This window comes from Vespa crabro, chromosome 2 (genome assembly GCF_910589235.1).
Source record: "Vespa crabro chromosome 2, iyVesCrab1.2, whole genome shotgun sequence".
Lineage (NCBI taxonomy): Eukaryota > Metazoa > Arthropoda > Insecta > Hymenoptera > Vespidae > Vespa > Vespa crabro.
This window is the reverse complement of record NC_060956.1, coordinates 13110999-13138780: the sequence shown is the minus strand read 5'-3', so window position 1 is coordinate 13138780 and position 27782 is coordinate 13110999. Positions and strand designations below refer to the sequence as shown.

At 31.9% G+C, this 27782-nt stretch overlaps 2 protein-coding genes and 1 pseudogene across 3 annotated transcripts in view; all 3 read left to right on the top strand.

The window, feature by feature from the left end:
- The first annotated feature begins 3959 nt into the window (after positions 1–3959).
- On the top strand, positions 3960–7460 carry LOC124422188 (annotated as a pseudogene).
- Positions 7461–7567: 107 nt separating this feature from the next.
- Positions 7568–11860, top strand: LOC124422009 (CCAAT/enhancer-binding protein gamma-like). Of its 2 annotated transcripts, none has more exons than XM_046957868.1 (4): positions 7568–7713; positions 9579–9686; positions 9797–9953; positions 10697–11860. In XM_046957868.1, exons 2-4 carry the CDS (start codon positions 9579–9581, stop codon positions 10798–10800), a joined length of 369 nt encoding a protein of 122 aa, XP_046813824.1. In that variant the 5' UTR covers positions 7568–7713; the 3' UTR covers positions 10801–11860. The 2 variants fall into 2 exon arrangements, with proteins under 2 accessions (XP_046813824.1, XP_046813825.1); XM_046957869.1 differs by lacking the exon at positions 7568–7713 and adding an exon at positions 9303–9465.
- Positions 11861–12390: 530 nt separating this feature from the next.
- The window catches only part of LOC124422006 (guanine nucleotide-binding protein G(s) subunit alpha), a 23441-nt gene continuing 8049 nt past the window's right edge, over positions 12391–27782 (top strand). The window contains exons 1-5 of the mRNA XM_046957864.1: positions 12391–14930; positions 16962–17034; positions 18329–18383; positions 21468–21587; positions 26061–26158. Of these exons, the coding sequence (XP_046813820.1) occupies positions 14792–14930; positions 16962–17034; positions 18329–18383; positions 21468–21587; positions 26061–26158 (485 nt within the window). The 5' untranslated portion in view covers positions 12391–14791. The remainder of the gene's footprint in view (positions 14931–16961; positions 17035–18328; positions 18384–21467; positions 21588–26060; positions 26159–27782) is intronic.

The window sequence follows — 27782 nt, the reverse complement described above, 5'->3', positions numbered from 1 at the left end:
GTGTGTGCGTGCTAATAAGAAAATTATATAAATTTTACAATAAAAACATACTTTGCTCTTCAATTTTATTAATTCTTTTATTCAATAAAATTGTAATCAAATACGGTACAGTATTTTTTTAATCAATGTATGTTATATAATATATCTTTTTTATTTATTTTTTTTACCCGATAAAAGTAAATCAGTACAACAGAAAGGGTATATCAATTACGAATACTACATATTTATATGTCAAAATACCGTGTCAGAAACACATGTGCATTTTCAATATTTGAATCATACACGTACTTAATATTGTGAATAAATTGTAGAATAGATTCTCAAGCATTCCATAGTAGTACGAAATCTCAAAAACTTGACCAATATATGAAAGGATTTGTTAGTTTAATTGAGACTTTGTATATTAAGGTTTTCAAAGTCGTTGATTACGAATCAAAAGTTAAAATTATGACAAACAAAATGACGGATCCAATATTGCGGATATACACATATGAATTACAAAAATAAGAAATTTCGAGGAGTGCCAAAGTACAAAACTTTTTCTTCGCGAAAAATGTCGATAACACCATTTATGCCATCAATGAGAACAAGAGTAATTCTTGACCAATTTTGATGAACAAGATCTCATTTTAAAGACGAAGATTTAATCTAGAATCCTGTTTTTTTAAATTTTTGAGAAAGCACTTTATTTGTGCATAAACTATTTTCGGTAAAATACCATTATTTAACACGATTTTTTTTTCAAAGAAAATAAATCTTTTTCAAAAAATCAAAAAAGTAGGGTCCTAGATTAAACCTTCATTTTTAAAATGAAACCTTGTTCATCAAAATCGATCAAGAATTACGATTGTTCTTATTAATGGCGTAGATCATTATAAAACCAGGTATAATGAACAATCTTAAAGCGTATTTAAAGACATTAGCTTGTATTATTTGCGATAGAATACATGATATATAAAATACAACATACAAAAAATAATAGCAACAACAGTGACTCTACTCTTATATATTATTACTATTATTATTATTTAAAAATGAAAACAAAATTAAAGGAAAATCTAAATTCTTAATAGAGAAAATAAATTTGTTTTCTCTTATTAAAAACTTATACCTATCTAAATAGTTATTAATAATTATGTATATATCATCATTAATGAATAAGAATAATAAAAAAATTTGAAATTGTTTCAAATTTAAGTGTTTCCCTAAGAAATTATTTTAGTAATCTAATTCTATCTAATTCTAATTCTAATATAATTCTATCAAATTAACTTATCTACAGAGGCATAACTAGTAATGTATAATATAAGTACTTTTAAGTTTAGTTAGAAAAAGAAAGAAAAAATTTTAGAAACGCACTGAAATATGCAGCTATTTATCCGGTAGTACTTATGTTATATAATCTAGATTTAGATTTCGATATATTTCAAATAATACTGAACCAGATCTCACCATGAAGTTGAGGAAGTTGCTGCATATGAAGATCCACGGACTCTACTTTAAAAGCTGGGATAACATGCCGCTTCTGGAGATTCAGGATTCTCGACTAACAGCAGGGTGATGAAACTCGACTTATGGACTCCACCATCCCACATCGGAAGTTTAAGTCATCTCTATCGACTATGGCCGGAAGTATTTTCGAAATTTCGAACATTAAAACGGAGTCTACAGTAGGACTTAATCCACAGTAGAATGCCCGCGAACACATACGCCTGTGTCCACTGACAGGTACATAAGTGTTCTTCTTCCTATTTTACCTGTACAGAACAATGGATCTCCCCACATTCCACGCACAATTGTAATGGAATTCTGAAACAGAAAAACAAACACAAAATGATTAGTATTATTTTTATAATAAGAAATTATGAAAAATATAGAAAAAATATTGGATATTAAAATATACTTACCTTAAGTCTTCATAGTTGTTATGCAACGACTATCCTGCTCCAAGAAAGAAGAACCGACAGTCATTTATGAACGCAAAATAAATAAAATTATAAATTGTCTTAACTTACCCGCAAAACGAAACTGGTTCGATAACAATCAAAATCAGTCAAATTATTTTGTATTTAACGCATGTTACGAGCTGGGTAAAGAAAATATACTAATATACTGTCTACAGCGAATGTACTGTCTAAATATTAGTTTATTGTACTCTATATATATTATATATATACTATTTAAATAGTTATAAAGTTATTTAGAAATTATATATTATTCCTAAGAAAATAATAGAATAATTCATCGAAAGCTCATTAAAATACCGTGGCTGGTCCATGTTATCGAAACGCTTTCCCTTGCGTTTGAAATGGATCAAAAGTATAAGCGTAAGTTTATGCACACAAAACAGGAAGTACTTGTCTACTTTACGAAAAAGAGAATTTACTCAAGCATTTATATATAAATTAGTAGTGATGGTAACAGCTTCTTTTTTGTCGCAAAATTCAACGGGCGTTATTATACGGATTTTTTTTCATGAAAAATGACAACAACGTTTATGCCAACAGCGAATCTAGGCTGTTGAGTCAGGATTTTGATGAACAAGGTCTCATTTTAAAGATGAAGGTATAAGCGACATAATTTTCTCGAATTTTTTAAAAAGCTTTATTTTTATGGATAAATTATTGTCAGGAAAATATCATTTTTACAAGATTTTTTTCAAAGAAAATTAAGCTTTTTTAAAATATTTTGGATTAAACCATGTCTATGGAAACCATAGTTGAAGCAATTAAATACTTTGAGAGATCTATTAAAGAACTTCGTAGATTCCTCGGTATGATAAATTTTCGCAGATGTTTCATTCCCAAAACAGTCTAAGCGCAAGTGTCGTTAAACGCTTTTTTAGTGGATGTCAAGAAGACGATAATAGGTCGATCATTTGGATCTCAGATGTTGAGACAACTTTCGAATGCTGCAACAAGCAATTGACAAAAGCGATCTTTTTCTTGCATCCGCTTAAAAGAATGCATCAGATGTATCCATTATTGCAACACTTGAACAGATTAATGTCTCAGGCAGACAATCATTATGATTTTTTTCATCAACTCTAATTAAATTAAATACAGTATTTACGACCGTTATATGAACGCATTTTTACAAAAATCTTCGAAGGCATGGCCAAGGTTATTCTGACAGTTTGATTTTAACAGCCAGTTTACAAGTCGTATATAATACATTGCAGACCATGATAATATTATAATAGATACTCTTTCAAGAGTAGAGGCAATAAATATGCCGTGATTGTAACAATTCAGAAATTTAAGTTTCAGAAAAACTCACGAAGGACATTGAACATTCTGCAAATATCATCCTCCATTCAACTTTATACATTTCTTGTCACATCTCAGAGAATGTGTAACTCGGAAGATGATCAATTGCAATTGTATATGGCTAAATAGAAACTAAAAATCAATAAATGTAATCATAATATTCTAATACATATTGACACATTCCAAGTATCCATTTTCAACATATACACATTAATGTTATTGATCCATTTTATTCATCTAAAGATAACAAATACTATTTAATCATAATAAACCATCTTAGCAAGACCAATCACCGATACATTAGCGGACACTGTATGGACATGCATTTTTTAATACCTGAACCGCAAAATTTGAAGCTCGGGCGTTAATCACAACTGATAGAGGCGCTCAATTTAAATCATGCATTTCGAATTTCTTGTCGAAATATCAGAAATAAAAATATATGCATAGCAGCTTATCATTCTAAATTCAAAGACATCATTAAGAAATGGCATAGATCTTTTAAAACTGTTATTAGATATCATAACAATAAAAACTGGTGCGAAATCTTCCCAACAATAATTTTTGGATTTCATAAATTTTTAAGGAGAGAATTCAAATTTTTGTGGCTGAGATGATTTTCGAAAAAACACTCGGATTACCAGAATATTTCATCAATGAAGAAACTCATTATAAAATCATATATATAAAATGTCAAATCAAAATCCACAACTCATCACTGTGAAAAAAGACTTTGTGCATAAAACATTGCATATAAGCTCGCATGTGTTTGTACACGTTGATTGCTTTAGGAAATCACTTGATCAACTGTATGAAGATCCATTCAAAATTTTTAATAGAAAGTCAGACTGTTTTCAGAATCTTGTACAAGAAATAGCCGGTGAATATTTTCACTGACAGGCCTTTATAGAAGTCATTTTAATGGATTGAGGAGAGTCAAATACAATAAGGACAACTTTAAAACCTTATCCAGCTAAACGTCTGTTAAATTTATGCGCTAACCGGAGATAATGCGATTGGCGGAGAGTGTGACCACTATCGTGTGACCAACGTGAGCTAGTTGCCAATCAGCGTGCGATGGATTTCGTCTAACGATCTCGTTTCAGCAATTCTTGTCCCTGTGGTTGCTAGCAACATAGGAAACACTTTTTTGTCTCCTTGTTGAGTTGTATGAGTTTAGTTATACACTTTGTTTTATTGAATCCTATATAGATACCAAATATATTTATCATTTTGTTAAGAAAAAGTTTTATTCTTCTCAATTAAAATTAGAAGTGACTTTAAAAAATGTGACAAGTTTAACTAATAAAATAACTGATAAAAAATGTAGAATAAGTATAAAAAATAAAAAGTAGGAAAACAAAAATTAATGTATTCTCTACTTATGATTACACATTTTATGAAACCCAAACACTAGACAAGAATTCGGATTAATAAGTATGAACCAACTACGACTAGATTTCATTGAGTTACAACATCAAATTATTTAATGTCTTAACAGAAACATAACATTTATTTACATCTTCTCGTTTTCTATTTCAACATTTAAAAAAAAACGAATTTCTTTAAGTATTATTTATTTCGATAATATAGTACAGACAATTCAGATTAATAGAAATATATTTGAAAGAGATAAATAATAGCGAGACCAACACAAAAAAGACGGTCAAGTGGAGGAATTAATCACAAATGTTTATTTTTCAAATCACATACTAGTATCAGTTACACTATTTTTGTTTATAGATCTGAATTAATATGTAGAATTAAATATTGTAATACACTTCCTGAATTTTATTTGATTCAAAGTTTATCACATATAAATTTTATGCATTTATGACAATCATATAACAACTATAATTCTACTGTTTAATTCAACTGTTTTAGTGATGTGGGATTATATCAAATAATAACTACAAATATGAAGTTTTGATAGAACATAATTTAGATATTGAAATAGATCTTATAAATAAAGATACCTATGCCAGATATGTTAATACTCAGTTAGAACCTGTTGATGAAATACTTTTGGAAGATTTTTTTAAGCCACAAGATTCAAAAAGGTCTATACGTAATGCCAGAAATGTTTCTTAGTTTAAATGTACCGAATATATTTCTACAGAGCAGATTAGATTTCAACCACAAAGAGCTAATAAAGTTAGTTACAATATTAAGAAGAATTCAAGGTTATATATAAATGTAATAAGTATCAGGTCAGTCCAAAAGTTCGTGCACATTTTGCTACATATATACATGCTACTAATGCTCACGAACTTTTGGACTGACCTAATAGTTTACTTATGTTTATATATCTGCAATCTTTTATGTTAATTTTTTGTGTGATTTACAGAAAGAGATGTTATATATGGACATAAAAAGTCAAGTAAAAGCAATTGAGAAAACATTTGAGGATAATAAAAAAACCAGTTAGTAAACATTAGCAAATCAATTGTTGTATCAGTTGATATTTTATGTGTATATTCTGATTTTAAGATATATCTACTAGTATAAAAATGATTCTTAATAAATTTTATTAAATTGGAATATAATTATGTCTTTTCTTTTTCATAGATATGTAAATATCCTTATGGTCAAATAATATTTGATTTCGATCCTGCACTAACAAGACATTCTATCATTCAAACTATTGTTCAAATAGAAGAGATGTCTCAAGCAATGATTCAGTAAGTGATTTTGTATCTATCATTATTTAATTTAATTTACTTTTAGTGTGTGTTCATATTTTATAAATAATAAATCTTTGTAATATATAATTTCATAGGAATAGGAATATCATGGATGAGAGTGGTGAACAATTTCTAGTATATTTATTACTTTTAGAAGAAACATTAGAAAAGCGGAGAAGTGATTTTATTGCTTGTATTAATTATGCAGATGAAGAGGAATATAAAATAGCTACAGAATATAATTGGAATATTAAAAGCAAAGTTCTTAAGGTATATGAGAAAAATTATTTCCTTGTTATACGATAAGATAGGGTACATCAGATGAAGTATTTCTGCTGAAATTGTTAAAGTACTTATTTAATTACTCTATTCATAATTTCAGGTGTACTATAATGAATTAGAAACTCGCATACAACTTAGTAAACGCAGACAGAAAGCTGATCAAAAGCCAAATAATATACGATTAATGATCCCAATTTATGCGTTATCGATCATAAAATGTCAATGAATTCAAAAAGCAAAGATACAGCAAAAAACAATTAGAATCACCCGGATAGGAGGACGAAGAAGAAGAGGAGGAGGAGAAGGAAAAAGAAATGTAACAAGAAATTGAAAAAGCAAAAGAAAAAGGTTATATATATTTTTAACTTTACAATTTTTATCTAATCATTATTATTATGCTTTTTTAGCTGGTTCTAAAAATGAAAATGGTTCGCGTACATCATCTAGGACAATCTCTTGTGGTTCCAGCATAAGATCCCATCCTCATTTTTCGATACCGTCGAAATTCACATCACACTCCCGTTCAGTATCTAAATCTTCATTTCATTCTCCTTCTCTATCACAATCGATGTCACTCTCCATCTAAATCATACAATAGATCTAGATCAAGATCTGAATCAATTCAATAAAGAAATTTGTCTAAGTTGAAATCTCGATAAAAATCAGGTTCTCCTGCCAAATTACAATCACAATCTCGTTCAAGTTCAAAGTCTCGGAGTGGAAATAGCAGTTCTTCTGTTAACGATAGGAAGTAGTTTCGAAAACGAATAAGTAATATTATATATATATATATATATATATATATAATTTTTTGTATGTATATGTATATGCATAATTATTTTCTACACCTGTATCAGTATTTTTGTTTATATTTGCAATGTCCTATTTCAAATGCTTTTAGAATAATATTTATAGCTGTATATCAAAAAGTTTATATAAATTATTTTATGAAATATTTTTGTAGAAGGTTTAACTTTCAATACATTTCCTAACATATATAAAATTGCAACTTATATACAAATTAGTAAAGAAACATGTAAAAAGTAGTGACAATGTAGTTATAATTTTTATAGAATAACAATATCTAAAAAGTTGGAGAATTTTATTTTTATAAAAATCAATTTATATTGTTACTGCATAGAGGAAATATATATATACGTACACAATACTTTTTCGACCATCGAATTGTGTTCATTAATAAGTAAAGCTGTTTAGTAGTTCTCTATTTTTTTTTCTTATTTTGTTTTTTTTATGTTTTTGTAACTCCAATAATTCTTGTCAGAGGGCAGTGTATTCTATTTGTGGATCACCTGCCACTTGCATTGCGTCATCTTTGACCTATCCAACTGGATGGTATCGTGGGACGTCTCGTAATGTAACGTGCAATATGCGATTAATAGTGTTGAGTTTTTAATATATGCGTTGATATCATATTGAATATAAGAGACTTTTAAATCATAGAAAAAAATAATAAAAAGGTAAGTGAAATTATAGCAATGTTTACAATGTGTGATTTTCGTTTTTGTCGATTGAATTTTTGAAATCTATTGCGTGTTCCAAAAACATTGACCCTGATAAGAAAACAATGCATCTTAAAATGTTATTGTGGAAAATATGAAATAAACAACACAGAAATGAATACAGAATATGTGATATATGAAAAATGATGGATGATATTATTCGCAGGATAATATTTGTATGGATTTCATATAGAATTTTATTTATGCATATTCATATATTTGATTGTCTACTTTGCAAAAGATGAAGTACAAATATATATATATGTTTCAAATATATATTAACTCTTTGAAGTCGATTTTTTTCAATGTTGTGTGTCTACTAGCGTGTTTGGCATATGAAAGAGAAACGAAAAGATAATTATTTGTTGCTAGCATTGGAATAATGATACTAAACTAATAAATAAAAATAATCGACTGAAAAATATGTCACACACACAAATATGATAATTGTTGTCACTTTAAAGGTAACATACAAGTTTTATAGCAAATTTGTATTGTCTTATCTTTTCTTCCAGCGTGACATACGAGTTAAAAGGTTTAAAAGTAGAAGCGGTATCGGCTTTAAATTATTATAGCTCACCCATAAAAAGATTATAATAATAAATAAAATTTCATGTACTTCGATATTTCGTATAACAGATTTAAAGATTGTTAACATGATCTGTTTATTATTTTCAGTATTTCTTTAATTATACTAAATTTAAAATATTGATTATAATTCGTGCAACAAAAAAATACAAGCATATTTGTAGTACGATCAAACCATACCATCTTGTTAAATGTAATAACTAATGACGTGATTAGATGTATTAAATAATATATATCTGCAATAATTAATTATATTTAATTAATTATTAAAATATATAATATAGCAACATAAAATATAAATATTATATTGTTGGGAACAGTATAATTTTGTACATGGTTTACGATTAATCTCACGATCTTATTATTGTGTCATCGTAATAATGTCTCTACTGCATTTAAAGTTGTGTCGCAATATTTAAGGGACAACAATAATACCCAACGTATTCTGTTGAGGTAGTACATAAATCGTACAAAATCATATTTTAAACTTTTTCTTTCATATGGAGGAGTTTATACGGATTTGGTATCAAACGAAAATGTCAGTTTCAAAAAATTAAAGTATTAAAATATGTGTAATAAAATTTCTGAACTTATAGTTATACTATTTGTTTTATATAAGTTATAGTTATACTAAATAAATAGATATAATTATTATAATATACTAAACTACTATAATTATACTACTAAAGAATATAAATTACTATAAACTACTATAATATAAAGTACTATATATAGTATAAAGTACTAAAATATATATTACAAAAACATAAATATCATAAATATTTCTTAGATTCCTATCGTCTGTCTAACGAAGAAATAATATTTCCAAATTTTAAGATTTTACTGAAATTATGTGGCTGCTATTATTCTTACATCGTATCTTATTTGGATTTGCTCTAAATAACGAAACTTTAAAAATTTACTACTAGGTAGCGCTTTGTCACTATGGATTTCGGCTTGAGATATTATTTACTCTTAACTCAAATCGTATAAAGAAATCAGGATCGATTTCTTAGCTTTTTGAAAAGTTTGAAAGTTTACTATCATTTTCCAAATGTTATCTTCAAAACTGTATTTACAATTAGATTAATTTATTATTCATCGACCAATAAATCGAACCATGTAAAGTAATTGCGTAAATACCAAGCATCATAATAATTTTAATGGTTATATGTAATTAATTATCAACTTAGAGTCATCATTTCAGAAATAACATTTTCAAATATATATTTTAGATGGCGCCGAAAAATAAAGAAAACAACTCTGGTAACAAGAAAAAAAGACAAGTTTCTGAAGAAGAAGATGATGAAGATTATAGAAGGCGCCGTGATAGAAATAATCAGGTAGAATTATTTTTATTTATTTCTATATTTCATAATATAGTTTTTATTTTCAAAGTAAAATTATTTTCTTTGATACTATTACAATATAAATTTCATTTATATCATTGTAGGCTGTAAAACGATCAAGAGTAAAAAGCAAATTACGTACACAACAAACTCTGGAACGTGTAAACCAACTTAAAAGAGAAAATGAGTTATTGGAGGAAAAGATAAAAATGCTTACAAAAGAATTAGGCTTCCTTAAGGATCTTTTCCTTGCCCATGCTGGTAAGATCAAATCCAGTTTAAATTAAAAAATACTTTCCACAAAGCATAATCCAAAAAATAGTCTATTATCATATTTATTAGTGTATGTGTTGTGTGTCTTTAGTAGGTGCAAAGATTATAAATCAAAATTATTAGTTTTGCAGAAAATATATATGATAATGTTTAAAATGCAATGTAAGTAAAATGTTAGATTTTGGATGTGATAATTGATATACAACTTTTCTTGCCCCGTTGGATTTATATAATATACATTAAACTAAATTTTAAAATATTCTTCTTCTTTTGAAAATGAAGATATATTATTTTGACCAAAATTTTCAGTCTTTTGACTAAAGTCATATAAGCAATATATTTGCACGTGAAATATGAATATTTGATAGTTAAACTTTGTGGTTATACTGTACACAATATTATAAGTCACAAAATGTTTAATAGTTTAAATAATATAAGTGTATTTGTACTATATGAGTAAATTAAAAAAATAGGGATAAAATAGAATAACTCAACTTATACTGCTTTTTTACCATTATTATACTGTATTTTTGATATATATTATTAAAATCTCAAATAAAAACGTGGAAAAGAAATGAAATTAACTTGTAGTATTAAAACTATAAGCAAAGAATAGCAATGTAGAATACGTTAGCATACTACTCCTGTTCTGGAAAAAATTTGACTTATACTCTTTCGCCTGCCAACCAGAAATATATTTTCCTATTGCAATAATCCAAAATAATTTACAGGTTCCAGTCAACATTCTATGAATTTTCAAGATATAGACCTGAATGCTCTTCTAGCAGAAGATACAAAACCTCTAGAATTGCCTAAAACAACTGCTGAGCTTTAATTCAAAGTTTTTGCCACGTGAAAGAAGTAACGTGGATTTGATAGAATTTGAAGCAAAACGTACTTTAGCTCGTATACTTCAAGTCCCAAGTTGGACATCTTGGAAGGATGCCAACTTCGAGTCCATTCAAAAAATTATAAGAGCTGGACAACTTCTATGTTGACTATTAAGCAGCATCATTAAGAAGATTAGATAAATGATATCAAATAAATGTTGATTAAAATGTAAGAAGAATTAAGCACGATAAATGGCATCGTATAACAACAAGGATGAACGCAAAGTTGATATTTTAAGATCGACATATACAAATCAAATTTGATTACATAAAACTCGATTAATGGAGAAAGTATTTTCTCAACAATTTCTCGGAGAAGATATAATAAAGCCATGATTAAACATGTGCTTTAAAAGTTATGTACGAGATTTTTCTGGAAAGTATCTGATCTATGAGTATATTTTTGTATTTATATATGTATTTGTATGAATACAAATTATACACAGGTTCACTTACAAACGTTTCCCCTAAATGACGAATACTCGTAATAGCATATCTAGATGCAAAGATGTGCCCATAGGTCGTATACTTTCTAGACAGATCTCGTATACAAAATAGATTATTGGATAAATTTTTAAAAGAGTGTAATGAAAGGATAGAGCGAATAACGAAAAAGTATTTCCAATTATTTCATTCGAATATATTCTAACGATTTTATACTTTGAATTTTGTAAAATCGTTAAATTCGTGAAAAAATAAAATATAATAAAACATAAATGAACATTCCAATAATAAGGCATGAACATGCCTTCTATAACTTTTTATTTACAGAAATTTTTAGGAGGTATTCTGTAAATACTTTCATTTACTAAAATAGAATGCAGATGGAACAAATCAATATGTAATTCATCAATAATAACGAATTTTACCTTATATGTTTCATATGCTAATTTGTAATAGTGAGAGAGAGAGAGAGAGAGAGAGAGAGAGAGAGAGAGAGAGAGAGAGAGAGAGAGAGAGAGAGAGAGAGAGAGAGAGAGAGAGAGAGAGATAACAAATTAGATATCATTTATTGTTCATTTTTAAAAAATAATTAAAAAAATGACCTAATTGTATTCAAACTATGAATACTAAAGATGCTGTGTTAAAAAGTTTTTTAAGAAAATCTATTTTTTGAAGTAGGATGATGAAAAATAAAAAGAACAATAGAAATTGATGTATTTTTTATTATTTTAGAAACAATAATAAAGCATCATAATCAAAAAATTAAATCGTTCGAATCAACGAAAAATTGTACAAGTTCGTGAGATTATTTAAATTATTCATAAATGTATTCATATTTCGAAGATATGCAATTTCCATTCAACTATTAGAAAGGTGGGAGACAAATATGTTTTTTGTAAATTCAAAAGACAAGTGTAAATATAAAAAACATGTATACATTCAATGATTATTTTATTAAGGCTATATTCATTATTTATTTTCGCTAAATATATGCATTTTTATAGAACGATTCACTCTACTTCATTAAAAAAAATAATCTAAATACGCAAGGTTACAATGAATGCTAGAAAAACATTGGCGACACCTGTATGCTTCGATATCCACTTGACCGAAAAGATCCGATCAATCTTCGGTCTTCGTTCGGAAAAGCCAATATCGTCGTGTTGAATTCGTATACCCTGCACTGTATTTCAAAGCGCATTCAACAATTTATCTTTTTTATAAAATGATTTTTTCTATCATTGATTTTATTGCATTTCAATTCATACGTCGAATTCGTCACGAATAGAGAAATATTTTCTTGATTGTTTACAATTATATGGTTTCATAAAAAACGTAGGAAAGAGTATAAGCGAGATATTAACCTTTACTACTGATAAAATAAAAGAAATTTTATATTTATAAGAGACATAAAAAAGATCAAATGAAATAGTGAATTTTCATCGATGTGCTTATTCGATTAGCCTGATCGTTTTAGAAAGCAAATAAAAGAAAAAACGAAAAAAAAGTATCGTAGTAAGGGTTTCGGAATACCACGGGACGGAGGTGAACTGCTCGCAAGCGCGATGAGCCGGCGCGCTAGTACTCCTAGCAGACGACATGTTGGCTGTAGGGAACACCTCGTCTCGGACGTTTCGATCGCGAGTTTCCTTGAAAATTTTTAAGTGAGAGGAGAGTAAACAGGATCGGTAAAAACGAGGTACATTGAGAAGTGACTAGATCGTGGTATTGGGTTCAATTAATAATGCTGATGTAGTGGCGGTGATTGTGTTCGTGGGATTTTAAAGGGATTTTAAGGAGGCAGAGGAAGGCGGCGGTGGCGGTGGCGGCGGCAAAGCAGACGGCATTAAATGACGAGAAGGGGTTCGAACGTGCCCCCAAAAAAGCGGGTATTCAGGAAGGATTCTCGTTCGAATGGTTTAAAGCACAAATGAAATGATAGCTCGTGGTCACGAATGAAAGTGAGAAGAGAAGGAGAAAAAGTTAGAAGGAAAGGATGGAAAGACGAGGAGAGGACTGGTAACAAGCAAGTGTAGAAAGGGAAGGTGGAAAAGGAGTAGAAAGAAGAGGAGGTTCATCGTTGGATTTCTAGCACATTGACTTTCCTTTCTGTAGACGAAGACGAATGATTATTCCGACTTGATTTGAAATCGCGAGGAAGCGAGAGCAAGTGTGTCGAGAGCCGATCTATTTTAACGTCTCAGTGTTTCGTGTTGGCCGTCGTTAAGGGGGGAGAAGTAAAGAGGGTGGTGGTTGTGGCAGTGGAGGTGGTAGGGTCTGGGAGGTGGCGAGGTCGCGTATACGCGTTGTATCCCTTCCTTCCTCTCCTGGAACGGATTCGCGCGAGACGTCGTCATTGTCAGCCTTGCTACCCAGGTGCTGTTTCTGTCTCTTTGGCACCCCTCGCGATCGAAGGACTGGTCGGTGAAAGAGGAATAGACTATTCTCGTTGTCGTCGTCGTCGTCGTCGCTGTTGTTGACCAGCCAACCGGCTAGCCCAAGCGGTTGCTCAGAAATGTTCGTTGACTCATCAATTCATCGACGATAGTAATGCTGGTAGTTATGCTTTCGCTTTCAGTTATGGACCAGTGGAAGCTGTGGTTAAAAAAAATATGAAGTGAGTATAGTGTGAGATATTCGTCGACGTACGCACATATATATCAAGTGGAAAGGTGATAAAGAGAGAAAGACAAAAAGCAGAAGGATACTCCTCCGAGGTAGAGAGAGTGAGAGAGAGAGAGAGAGAGAGAGAGAGAGAGAGAGAAAGAGAGAGAGAGAGAAAAAGAGAGAGAGAGAGAGTGAGAGTGAGTGAGTGAGCAAGGTGTGAGTAACGGTGATCGTTGCAAAGCCCTTGTATTCGACGAAGTGCAAAAGAAACGGAGTGTAAGTTTGGAGGTACAAGCAAATTGGCGATAAAGCGCGATCCATCACTGACGAACGGAACGGAGAAACTGTACGTAGGAATTCGTGGAAAAGGAACGTGCCTTAACGAACGGCGGGAGAGGGTGCGCTTTTCGAACATCCTCACGTCGTCGATGTCGTTGCCGTTGCCGTTGCCGTTGCCGTCGTCGTCGTCGTCGTCGTCGTCGTCGTCGTCGTCGTCGTCGTCGTCGTCGTCGTCGTCGTCGTCGTCGTCGTCGTCGCCGTCGTCGTCGTCGTCGTCGCCGTCGTCGTCGTCGTCGTCGTCGTCGTCGTCGTCGTCGTCGTCGTCGTCGTCGCCGTCGCCGTCACCATCGCCGTCGCCGCCACCGCCGCCGCTGTCGTCGTGGTCGTCATTGTGGTCGCCGTTGTATCGTCGTCTCCGGTGTAGCCATATTCTCGTGTGTATTCTAGCGGTCCTGTAGAAGTACGCGCGCGCGCGCACTCTTTTTATTCGGTGGAGGGGTGGTGTCGATCTTTTCCTTGTCGATAAGAAGAAAAAAAGGAAGATCGGCAGAAGTGGCAAGGAATAACGAGAAGGGCGAGTCACGTGTGTCTTTCTCGTGGTGTGTCATGGGGTGCTTCGGCAGCCAAAGCAGTAAGGCCAGTCAGGATGATAGCAAGAACCAGAAAAGACGCTCGGATGCCATTACCAGGCAACTGCAGAAGGACAAGCAAGTCTATCGAGCTACTCACAGGCTCCTCTTACTCGGTAAGCATTCTCTTTTTATTTTTTCTTTATTTATTTTCGTCTATCTCGATCTCGAAGGTTTGTGTCGAGATATTCGTGACATATGCCTAATTAAATTTATTTGTGAACGCGTTTATAAATTTGATGAAGTCTATGTCTTTCATGATATATTGCTTTTTTGCACATTTTATTTATGCTTACGTATTAACGAATGATTCATATCTGAACGCTATGCACGTAAGAGAGAACAAACTTGTGCAAGATGTGGTAAAAAATGGCGCCATTTTTATGATCAAGAAATATTGTACATTATCGACATGACACCGATTTTTGATTATCTCAACAACGTGGAGAATACGATAACAAATTAATTGCGAAAAATACATAAAATAAATAACAAATATTTTCGAGGATGTACTTGTGACACGTTTCCACAAAACAATTTGCCTCCACCATGAACTTGTAAAAAAGGCGGGATATTCGGAATTGAATCAGATTTAAATAAAAATGTCTTGCATCTTTGAAAAGCGTGTCTATTTCAACGGCGAGTGAACTTAGATATAAATATCGATTTACAAGAGCTTCTACTTGCTAATTACAAGATTTTTTTAAAACTATGAATCCTTTATGTAAAAAAATTTGTCGAGATAACTTAAAATATTAATACGAACGGTCGGCAATTGCTTTTGGACAAAGACGCGCGTTCATTGAAGACAGGCCGAACATTATCGTAATGTTCATCGGCGCGTTATTCGATTTTATCGATTATCGTACAAGCCGGCACCCACGAATATCCCAACCGCTGCTTCTGTCGTACCTTTTTCATGTTCTCTACCTACCTACCTACTCACCACCCACAAACCTACCTACTTAACCACTCACCCACCTATCCCCTACTTCCCTCCTTCCTTCCCCTCAACCTGCCTGCCTGCCTACCTACCTACCTACCTACCTACCTACCTACCTACCTACCTACCTACCTACCTACCTACCTACCTACCTACCTACCTACCTACCTACCTACCTACCTACCTACCTACCTACCTACCTACCTACCTACCTACCTACCTACCTACCTACCTACCTACCTACCTACCTACCTACATACCTACATACCTACATACCTACCTACCTACCTACCTACCTACCTACCTACCTACCTACCTACCTACCTACCTACCTACCTACCTACCTACCTACCTACCTACCTACCTACCTACCTACCTACCTACCTACCTACCTACCTACCTACCTACCTATCTACCTACCTACCTACCTATCTACCTACCTACCTACCTACATACCTACCTACATACCTACCTACCTATCTACCTACCTACCTACATCTACCTTTCTCTTTCCACTTTTCTACCTTTCTCTATCTCTCTTACTTACGCTTTCATTAACTTCCACATCCTCCTTTCTGTCTCAATCACTTTTCTACCTCTTTCGTGTATATCCCATTTTCTTTCTCTTTTCGTTTTTAACCTTTTTTATTGTCTATCTTTTTGTCTCCCTCCTCGTCTCCCCTCTTTCTCTCTTGTTTCTTTTTTATCTTTCAAGTTCATCTGTCATAGGCACGTGTAGAAAAATAAATGCATAAAACATAAAGGCGTACGTGTGCATGGACACTTTCCAATGTGTCTACTGATCGCGATATTTAAGAATACCGACACGTCGGCGTTACCTCCTATTCTTCACTTATGTAGATTGTCACTCTAATTCGACGTGAGTGAATTGTGTATCCGTGTATGGCTGGCGGCCGAAAAGCAACAGCTGTTAATGCATTGTTTTTTCTAGCGCGTGCATATAATTACTGTTGATACTGTACTCCGGTGGAAAAAGACCGCTGTAATCGAAAACTCAGCTTTATTGCTGTTACTTCTTGTTCGATAATTTTATTTCGAAAACATGCACGAAATTTCTATTTTCGTAATCGATCAAAAAAGATTCTGCAAGAACTGTATAAAATGTCTTGCTCTTTCTCTCCTTCTCTTTCTCTTTCTCTCTTTCTTTTTTCGGATAAATCTCGATATTGTTGCTTTTTTTCAGGAGCGGGAGAATCTGGGAAAAGTACAATCGTCAAACAGATGAGGATATTGCATGTCAACGGTTTCAGCGAAGCGTAAGTTTTCTCGAACTTAATGCCAATGATCGAAAGACCATTATTTCAAGGTGGTCTTGCATGTGCAATGTAACGAGTTGTTTTTTCGATTAACTCTTTTTTATTTTCTTTTTTTTTGTTTTCAATTGTCTTTTCATTAATACGCACTCGTACGAAATGAATCATTCCGGCAATCAGGTTGAACCGCAATGTCAATCTAATATCAACACGTGGTCGATACGAATTCGAATCGTTAATCTTTCACTTTTTTCTTTGTCTCGATTTCCGATGATTTTCGATGATTTTCTTTGTTGGCCTGATCTCTCTCTCTCTCTTTCTCTCTCTCTCTCTCTCTCTTTGTCATTTTTATATTAATGTAGCGAACAAATGAGGAGAAAAAATGTTACTTTTTGTATTCCCCTTTGCGAGGATTTTTGAAACAATTTCCGTTTCAGAATAGCAATATAAAAATAAATATGGAGGTCAAAGAAAGAAGAAACGAATACCGTTATCGCTAATGAGGTTCTTATTACATATATACGTATGTACGTACGTAAAAAATCAAGAGCAACTAGATAGGATGAAAACGACGTGCAAACAAACGGTCCGCCTCGTGTGTGTCGTAAATTCTGTCTGCTTGGGGAACTGATAACGTTGTGTCTGAAAGGCGCCTCATTGCTTTCCTTCCTTTCTTCTTTTTTTTTTTAGCAATATTAAGCGATCGATCGTCGTAGGAATTATAACTTTATTATCTTTCGTATTAATCAAAGACAAAATTTATTCGTTATTCGTCTTTTCCGATGGTTTATCATGTTTCAAAGAGTCTTCGATGGTGATTATACGTATGTATGCATGTATGTATACACGTATGATACATATTGTATCATATTAAATCTCGTACAGCGAAAAAAGAAGTCACCACGAAACATGCGGTAATATAACGGTGAAATAAATCGAATTACGTTTTCGACTCAAAGAAGATTGGTATGATTTGGTAAAAAGTTACGTTGTATTTATACTGCAAAAAACTTGGAAAAAAAAGAAAGAAAGAGATGTATATTAGAATTTTGTTAGTATGTGCTTACAGTGAAGTAAGTAAGCGAAGCAAAGTAGATTGCTGTGTCAAATCAACTGTCGTATACTTATGTATACGTACGTATATACTTTGTCGAAGAACACGCATGATAAAACTATGGAGTATTTTAATGACGATAGTTCGCTACTTCAATTTGATTATGTTTTTATTGATATTATCCTCTGATATTTTGATATTTTGATCAATTGCTTCATAATCCATTTCCTTTATTTTTTCCAGAGAGAAGCGGCAGAAAATCGAGGACATAAAGAAGAACATCAGGGACGCAATACTGGTAAGAATCTGTTTGTTCAATTTTTTTTGCATTTCTCTTATTCTTTCACAATCCGATTTTTTTTTTACTTTTAAGCTCGACAGTGGACATGGATCACGCATCCTGCAAAGCGTACAGTTGTTATAAAACTTACAATATTATAAAAACATTAATTAAAATGGTATAAAAATATATACAAATATTATTATTACACACTAAAAAAAAATATTCATTCTTATTAATTTGCAATAACTAGCAGTATAAAAAGTACTCATGTGTCGCATAGCTTATACTTTCGATTGGTTTAGTCGCTTTACGGGAAGTATTGACACGTTAATCAGTGATATTTATCTTAATTTTAGAATCATGATATTTTGTGTTTTGGGATTATACCTGATTTAATGAACATTGCGTATGTCAATTCTTTCGAATAATAAAATATATGTAGTACCATTTTAGTGAACTATTCAGAGCAACAGGTTTTTTCTGTTTTTTTTCTTTATATAGACATCAAACATTTTGAAGCATAGATATGCAAAGCACGAATTTATCTATTGAATATCATGCCTTATACAAGATGGAGCACAAGTTCTTAGGCTTGTAGTTTCACAATTTGAAAAAATTAGCCTAAATCTCGAAAAAATGTAACTGATTTTAAAAATCACTTAGGAACTTTTGATTCTGTATTAACGTTACGTAATGCAATATCCGCAAACGAACACAACATTTTATCATTAATTTGTCTTTCGTGTCCGTATTTAGAAGCATATAGTTAAACGTAACCTTGTTTCCACTTTCGTATATCAACCAAATATATATAAATGACATTATATGCTCGCGGATATAGTATTAATAGTATAGAGAAACATGCAGTTAGAGCTTATATAAAATATTGATGTGATTACAAATTCTTAATTAATTTGGTACATATCGGATGGTAATGTTGAAAAATGCACATAGTGACGTACCAATCTCGTGCTCGTAGTTTTCAAATTTTGACTTTTTTTAAAGGTGTATTCTTTTCGATTGAAAAAAGATCAAATTCTTTTTTTTATATTTTTTGAAAGAACCTAGTTTCAAAAATATTCAACTAAATATTCATGTACAAATTAAAAAAAAAAGAAAAATTAGCTAAGTTACAGCGATAATAGTAATAGTATAGTTAGCGCTTTCAAATCGGACGATTATTCCATCCCCCAATTTTTTTTCCATTTCGAAATGTTTCGAACCGTTTTATTTAATTGTAATACTTCAGCAATTATATGTGCATATGTATATATAAAATTTGCAAGTATTGGAAAATTGAAAATAACTGTCGGGCATGAAGAATGGACAGTAGAGCATAAAAATTCATGTATAATAAATTACAAAGAATTTTCTGATAAAATAGAAGAAGATGAAATAATACCACGTTAATTAACTTTTTACCGTTATAGTTCCACGAATGAAGATTTATAACATCATTACTATTTACATGGCCCAGAATCATGGTGCAGTTAGTAGCGCGCGAATGTTAAAGGTCAATTAAACAATATTAAGAAAGAATATGAAGCTTTAAAAACGTCTTGGAGAAAGTAAGGTCACTCTTCGAGGATCTAAGTAATTTTGTTGCCTTGTTGTTTTGGTGGATTTACATCAAAATACACAGCTACTAGTGAAAGTTTTCATTGTCTTGTGTGAACTTCGGCTCCAAAAAATATCAATTGAGTAATAAAAGACAATGAAAATTGCACTGAACGTTACAAAAGAGACTTTCATTTTGGCAAATAAAGGTTCATTATATGGTTCTGAAATCAATGATTCATTATAAGTATCCAAAAATAATTGTTACCTCCTTATAAAATGCAATTCATTTTATATTATTATTTTATTATATATAATTATTGTACAATATTTACTAAATTATTTTATATAATTATAAATACAATTTTAAATACGTTTTTCTCGAAATAGTGAATTCAATATCGGTTCGTACAATTTCTTCTAGAAACTACTAAACTGATTGATTTGAATTTTTCAAAGTATTATCTGTATTAAATTTAAAGAATCCACTCCAGCTGGCTTTTTTTAAATGTTTACTCTTTTTTTTTTTTAATAAGGATGACAGCGACTTTCTCCTTAAAAGCATAAAAAAGACTGCTATTTTGTATAGAAATAAAATTTTAATTGATCTGGTTTGAAAGAAGCTCATATTTTTTTCTTATATTTTAAGATTAAATTGTGTTTCTTTGTTTTACACACCCACATAGATATTAATAGAAATTATCGTGATACCGCATTTTTACATATGTTTATGCCAATGTCTTTTTCTCCGCCATTTTTTATTATTTTTAATTAAAAACATTTTTAATTTTATGTTTAAAGTACATTCTACCATATAAAGAAAGATTTAATCTTATAAATAATGTTTATAAAAAAAAGAGTTTTTTTCTGCTCAAAAATCACATATACGTCCTTAAATATGGATGTATCGTTGTATGTGTTGTTCATCGTGGGTGAGATTGTACATATAGGTGACATGCCAGCTTCAAAGTGTATTTGTCGAAGACGAATTAAAAGACCACACGTTGCTCACAGCTAATATTAGCAGTAATTCACTGGACAAATACAAGTACCTCATCTAGCGTACTTCCCACGAAGTTTCCTTCCTTGAAGAATTTTATTTTGCCAGTTACTTATATATCAAATATTTTTTTTTTATTACTTACATTCAATTGTTGATGAAAAGCTTAAAATTGCGTGTGATCATTTAATTTTAGTCTTTTAGCTTTATTTTCTTTTTTATTTTTGCCTTCTATTAATTACACGTGAGTTGAGCTGACGATTTTTTTTTCGAAACGAAAGGCAATCTAGACTCTCATGATGCGAGTAACTTACATCGTCTCGAATTATCATCAAAATTTTGCCGTGATCGGAGTAAACGATGATATTAATTTATGCCCTATTCAAGCTAACAAACCTGCCTTTTTATATGATTTGAATCGAATTAAATCATTTACCATAACTACATTAACAAGCATCTTTTCTCCACTTATTTCAGTGAGCTTTGAAGGGATTAGAAAATGAAATCAAGAAGACTGTTTCCGTTTTTTTTTATTTTTTCAGACGATAACCAGTGCTATGAGCACGTTAACGCCGCCCGTGACGTTGGAGGATCCTGCAAATCAGAGTAGAGTCGACTATATCCTGGACGTCTCGTCTTCCCCAGACTTTGATTATCCTGCGGTGAGTGAATTAATGAAAAACTTAATTGACAATTAGCATTCTTAATGATGAAAAAGAGTGGAAAAGGCTTTCTCGATGTCATCGAACGAAACAGAAAACACGTGCTTGATACGATGTCTGAGCTTGATAATAAATTCTCTCGAACATTTTTGACCATATACAAATATACGCGCGCGTGTGTGGTAATGAACGTATGCAGTCGTTGAGAACTACTACGTGGCATGATTAATGTTTACAGTGTTTACACAGCAACACATATGTTAATGACTCGTATAGGATACCACATTAGAATATGCTACACTATATTTTACACGTATTTGCATATAATACTCAACGTCGATTGCGTTCTCTTATATTAAATGTAAAATATATCTATGCGCTTCTAAATAGATCAACAAATATCTTGTAAAAATTCTTCGATAGCTACGATTTTATATGTGTTTTATTTAGCGTTGCATTTGTAATGTCACTTTCAAAACATAATTTGTCACGTATCTATGTTTTCTACACTTAACAAGATAATTAACATATATAAATAATAAAAATAGAAAATATTCTGAAGTATCACACAAAAGTTATTTAAAGTGATATTTAAACAAAAATATTTATAATTGTTGTTATTTCATAAACTTACAATAAGATTACATAATCGTCTCGAAAATAATATACGCTGGTTTTATCACGTTGAATTGCGTAACTTTAGACAGGAATCTATAGAAAAGTATTAGGGCAATAATACAACTAATTTATAGGTGGGATTAGTTTAAATTGTTATCGAAAAACGTGTTACAAGACTTATTATGCCCTCATTGTAACGAGGGCGCTTATTTAGTCCATTTGGTCATTTCGTATTCAGGACAAGTGTTTCGCACCTCTTTGGAAAAACATGCACTGAAACTTACGTATGTCAATTATCGACTCACAGTACACAATTTTCATTTATGTGATATTTGACCGAAAGTATGAAAAAAGTTCGTAGTTTTTTGAGTTTAGTGAGTGTGTGCATGCGTGTGTTTGTTAAGCTTCCTCTCTCTTTCTTTCTCTTTCTCTTTCTCTCTCTCTTCCTCTCTCTCTCTCTTTCTCTCTCTCTCTCTCTCTCTCTCTCTCTCTCTCTCGCTCTCTCTCTCTCTCTCTCTCTCTCTTTCGATAGCAGACAGACATAGATTTTATGGAAAGGACGATTGATTAGAATAATGGTGGAATGCAAGACTATTTTTATGTCTCTCTTTGTGCATTAACGTTCAATCATGAGATACGGAAACTTCCAGTTCGCAGTAAATCAATATCTCTTGCATTTTTTTTTCTTTCTTTTTTGTCCAAGAAAGAGAGAGAGAAAGAATTTGCATAGATTTTATGGATTTAAAAACAAAAGCGGATACGAATTCGATGCGACTAAAAAATAAAATAAAATAAAGTCGCTACAAAATAATTCACGTATTTTGCGTTATTCACTCCACGAGTGTGGTACATACCTTAATACCTACCTATACATGTAAGGTACGTATTCGAATATACATATATATACTCGTATATACAAAGTTGTAGATGAGCGATTGGCCGCCGATTTCGTATATGACCTTACGTAATATATACATGAGTTTTCATAAAAAGGTACGCACATGAGTGCATATACATGTACATTACCATACACTATTATTTATGGTTGCACAATGTTTGTATATGTCCTTGTCCTATTGTAAACGAAACACTCAAATTAATTGAATTAAATCTTCTCACCGATAGCGTGCTTTACGTTCACCCGCATATTTTTGTGCTGTCGTCGTCGTCGACAATGATAGGGCTTTGCCTATCAGGATACAGGATTCGCGCGAAATGAATTTTTCGAATGTCCTATCGAGTTCACACCGTCTAGTAACGGAGTGGCGGTAGCAATCTTTTTTATCGAAGAACATTTTTTACATAAACTTAAAAAAATTATTTACATAAAAATGAAACGAGTTATACTCAATTCGATTATATTCTCAGAAACTCTTCGAACATATGTATTTAGTATTTATGATGATCCTATATGACTGTTTATTTTTAATTTAACAAATGTATTGCTACCTTTCAGTATCATCACCTTAGAAATTCACCAGCAAAACAAAGAAATATCTGAACCAACGATTCATGCGGATTAAGTAATATTCTATAATAACGTATTTGTCTTTCTTCACATTTTAGATAAATTTTAAATGATGCACTCTTATACGTTGGTATATAGCTTACTTACTTTATACATCGTATACTTGTGTATGTGAGTTAGAAACAGTAGATATACATACACACAAGCAGTTGTAAAAAGACAGTGAGCTTATTGGACTTGGCAGAAGTCTATTTAATGGAAATGTCTCTGTTTACTGACTTTTCTTTGGTCGTTATTAAAAATAAAATGTTTTATGTTCAAATGTTAAAGATATAATTGCGTTATTTTCAATGGTACATTTAGGAACAGCAACAGGCGATAATAGTTCTCGTAGAAGTAGTACTTACTTGCTTTTGTGTTTGCAGTCTTCTTTTTGATGCGATTAAGTTGTCGTCGACCGATGAAAAAGGAGGATTTAATAAATGAAACTGAATCGGAATATTTGAAATACATGTTATACATATATCGCTATAAACACAAGTAAACTTGGAACAATCCGAGGATATATTCGTAATTCTCATAATTAAATTTATCATTCATGTAACAGCGCTTTCCCTTTATCCGTTCTTGCCTTTGATAATTTTTTTTATTAATTTATCACTGTTAACTGGTCTTTCAAATATCTAGAAGAAACTCTATCAAGGATATGAAAGTTTATATTATGTAGTATCCAAGTCGAATCTCTCTTTCTCCTTCTTTATTTCTCATGGCAGGTCGATTTAAAACATACTTGTACTACGGTGACATGCAATCCTGACACACATACACACACCAATACAGGCGTATATTTGAAAACTATGAGCATGAACGCTTACGAATGCATCTTCATATATCTAAAGCATATCCATTGCATAAAATAATATTACGTATGGAAGTCCAAATCGTCAGAAGTAAATAAATGCTAGATCTAAAGATAAGTACGACAAATTATTTCTTCTCACTTTTGTATTTCTCCCTCGCCAATTGATTTTTCCTTTTCCTGGTTTCTAGATAAAAATTTATGTGTAGAACTGTTTTGCTTGCTAATCAATGAGTTATCTTAATAGCCTATCGTAATTAAAATTTGTATCATAATAATCTAATGCGAAGGAAAATGAGATCATCCAAACCAGATCGTCAAAGTCGTTAAATGATCGTTCATATATCTTCTTTTTCTTCTTCTTATTCCTATAATAGGTAGGTAAATACGTACGAAGAGAGCGAAGAGATTACCAGAATGAAAAGCGTAAAAGTAATTTGTTGCACACTTTGGTGCCCTACCGCAGGTAACTTAATGATTTATCTTTCTTGTTCTTGTCGATTTTTCTATTGGTATTTTGCGCCAGTGATTATTCAATAACGCCTGATGGATGTTAATTAATGATAAGCGATGAATAAATCTAATAAATGTAGACTAGACGATACTCTAGGTTTTTTGCGTTATAATGTGCTTTTTGTCATAATCCAATTACGAACAAAAGTAACCTTTCGTCACATCTCAGTGTATTTTGGTACTAGTAGCAAGTTGTTGCGAAAAGCCGTGCCAATGTCTGTCTTTTCTTGAAAACCGCCTTCAGACATACAAGAGAATAATTACTTAAAAACTTTTAAGTTCGACATATCTTATTAGCAATTTGAGATACTACATGGCTCGACTATAAATGACGAAAGTTGTAGGACAGTTCCAAAGTATATGTTCATTCTCTCTCTCTCTCTCTCTCTCTCTCTCTCTCTCTCTCTCTCTTTCTTTCTTTCTTTCTTTCTTTCTTTCTTTCTTCCTTTCATTATTAGTCACATATGGTAAAAAATAGGTATATATGAATCATTCCGGTATTCAGACAAATAAATATTTATTTTTAGTTCCTCGCATATTATCGTACGTGTTTGTTTTTACAATGCCACTGCATCTTCAAGAGAATGTATTGCGCCGAAAGAGATTGTTTCTTATTAGAGATAAAATTCGATGGTAAGATATCGAATTATTCTTTTATTATTTTTTTTTCGAGACAAAGATAGATAGCAGAATGATATAGAAAGGTGGAAAAACAAACAAGTAGGACAACCTTTCGGTAATAACTCGGATGTGCAATGATAATTCAGAGAATTCGCTATAATAAAAGACTGTAATAAAGATAGTATAAATAAACTTCGAATTGTTTTTATCCCAAATTTTTTGCGCTGTTGACCATGTGGATTTAATTTCGTTCGATGAAGATCTCTAATTTCTAGATACTCCTACGGCATTGCTACGTAGACTTGCCAATTTCTCTGGTTCTCGAGAGTATTACACCTGGCACTTCTCTCTTTTTTATTCTTTTATTAACGCTATATCATTTCTTGCTTTTCAGGAGTTCTACGAAATCGTCGAAACATTATGGAAAGATCGAGGCGTTCAGCAAAGCTTCGAGAGGAGTAACGAGTACCAGCTCATCGACTGCGCCAAATAGTGAGTCACGTTTAATACGATTGTTTGTTCGTCGACGAGAAATGTTCCGAGGAAAATACGGATACCAACGTGCTTCCTCTTTTTCCTCTCTCTCCCTCTCTCTTTCTCTCTCTCTCCCTCTCTCTCTCTCTTTCTCTCTCTCCTCTTTTTCTTTCACTCTTCTCTCTTTTTTCTACATGAAAAATCAGTGAAAGATGAGGAAGGATAAATTATTTCTTATCTTCATCATATTGGAATCGTCCTTTACTTGGGGTACAATTTTTGTAATCTACCCTACACGGTGATATCACGATTATGATAAGAAACTCGAACGATAACGTTCACGATTTGATAATAGAAGTACTGTGTAAGATATCATCTCTCTCTCTCTCTCTCTCTCTCTCTCTCTCTCTCTTTCCCTCTCGCTCACTCACTCTCCCCCTCTTTCCCTGCTTTTTCTCATCCCCCCTTTCTCTCTCATCCCTCTATTATCCCACTCTTCCTCATCCCCTCTTTTTCTCTCTCTCTCTTCTTTTTCCGAAATAATTCGAAGACAAATTCTTTGATAAATTATTCTCAATAATGTGTCGAATGGATAGTGAAAAGGTATCGCTAAAATAGAACCGACGGAAGTGAACGTCCAAGTTTTGTGTCCCTCGAAAACACGACATGAGAGATTTGACAAAACAAATAACTTACGCAATACAGATGCGGAGAAGCTTAGATAGATGAACCAGCAAATTTTCATATCATTATTACTCCCATTATACACACACACACACACATATATAGACTATTTTTTAAAAAGTATCGAATTTTTATGATTCTCGAAGTGTTTACGGTGTTTCAATAGTAAAGTTAATTCATAACTCTTATCGTTTCGCTCGGTACATTATTATAAAGAAAATAATATATTTGCTTGTGATATATTGCGCACGAGAAACAATAATTACAAAAGAGCGACATTCAAATGTTTTAATGTAAATCATTATGTAACAGTTTATAGAATCAATATATTTTAATTTGAAGCACTATATTTTATTTAACGCTTCTTTGTTATCTTCCGGTTGGATTTAAATTCTTTTCGGAAGGATGTAGGATATTTAAAGAATATTATACCGCGTACAATACGTAGGACGTGTATATACATAGGTTTGTAACACCGATCTAATGTCAATGGAGACAATGTTTTAACGAGGTAATCGCTTTAATAGGGGCCACTGGCTTATCTAAGGTTCTCAGCAAACCTGCTCACAATCAACATCGAATTTTTTCGAAGGTAATTTGTCGCTTATGTTGAAGGTAGTTATATCGCATATTAGTTTTATTCTAGTATAAATAAGTAAGTAAAATTCGTTAAGCGATAGAATAGGAGTTTAAAAATCGCTAAGGAATCGTTCTTTCGAGACAGATAGGTTGTTGCACCATGTATCTACTGTACATGCACAATGAGGGAAAAAGCGCAAATCTCCTATGTAAATGAAGACTGATACGGCTCTCCTATGTAAATGAAGACTTGATAGCAAATCGGCGCATGTGATTTCATTTTACGCCTAACCAAACATTAAACACGATGTACATAGTTAGAGTGTGGAAACTATATTTGGCTAAAATTCCATGAGATCCGTTCATAATTTATGCCACA

Coding starts and splice junctions, on each gene's coding strand:
- LOC124422009 (XM_046957868.1), top strand. CDS start 9,579: ATGGCGCCGAAAAATAAAGAAAACAACTCTGGTAACAAGAAAAAAAGA. Junction 9,687..9,796: donor GCCGTGATAGAAATAATCAG/GTAGAATTATTT, acceptor ATATCATTGTAG/GCTGTAAAACGATCAAGAGT. Junction 9,954..10,696: donor TCTTTTCCTTGCCCATGCTG/GTAAGATCAAAT, acceptor AATAATTTACAG/GTTCCAGTCAACATTCTATG.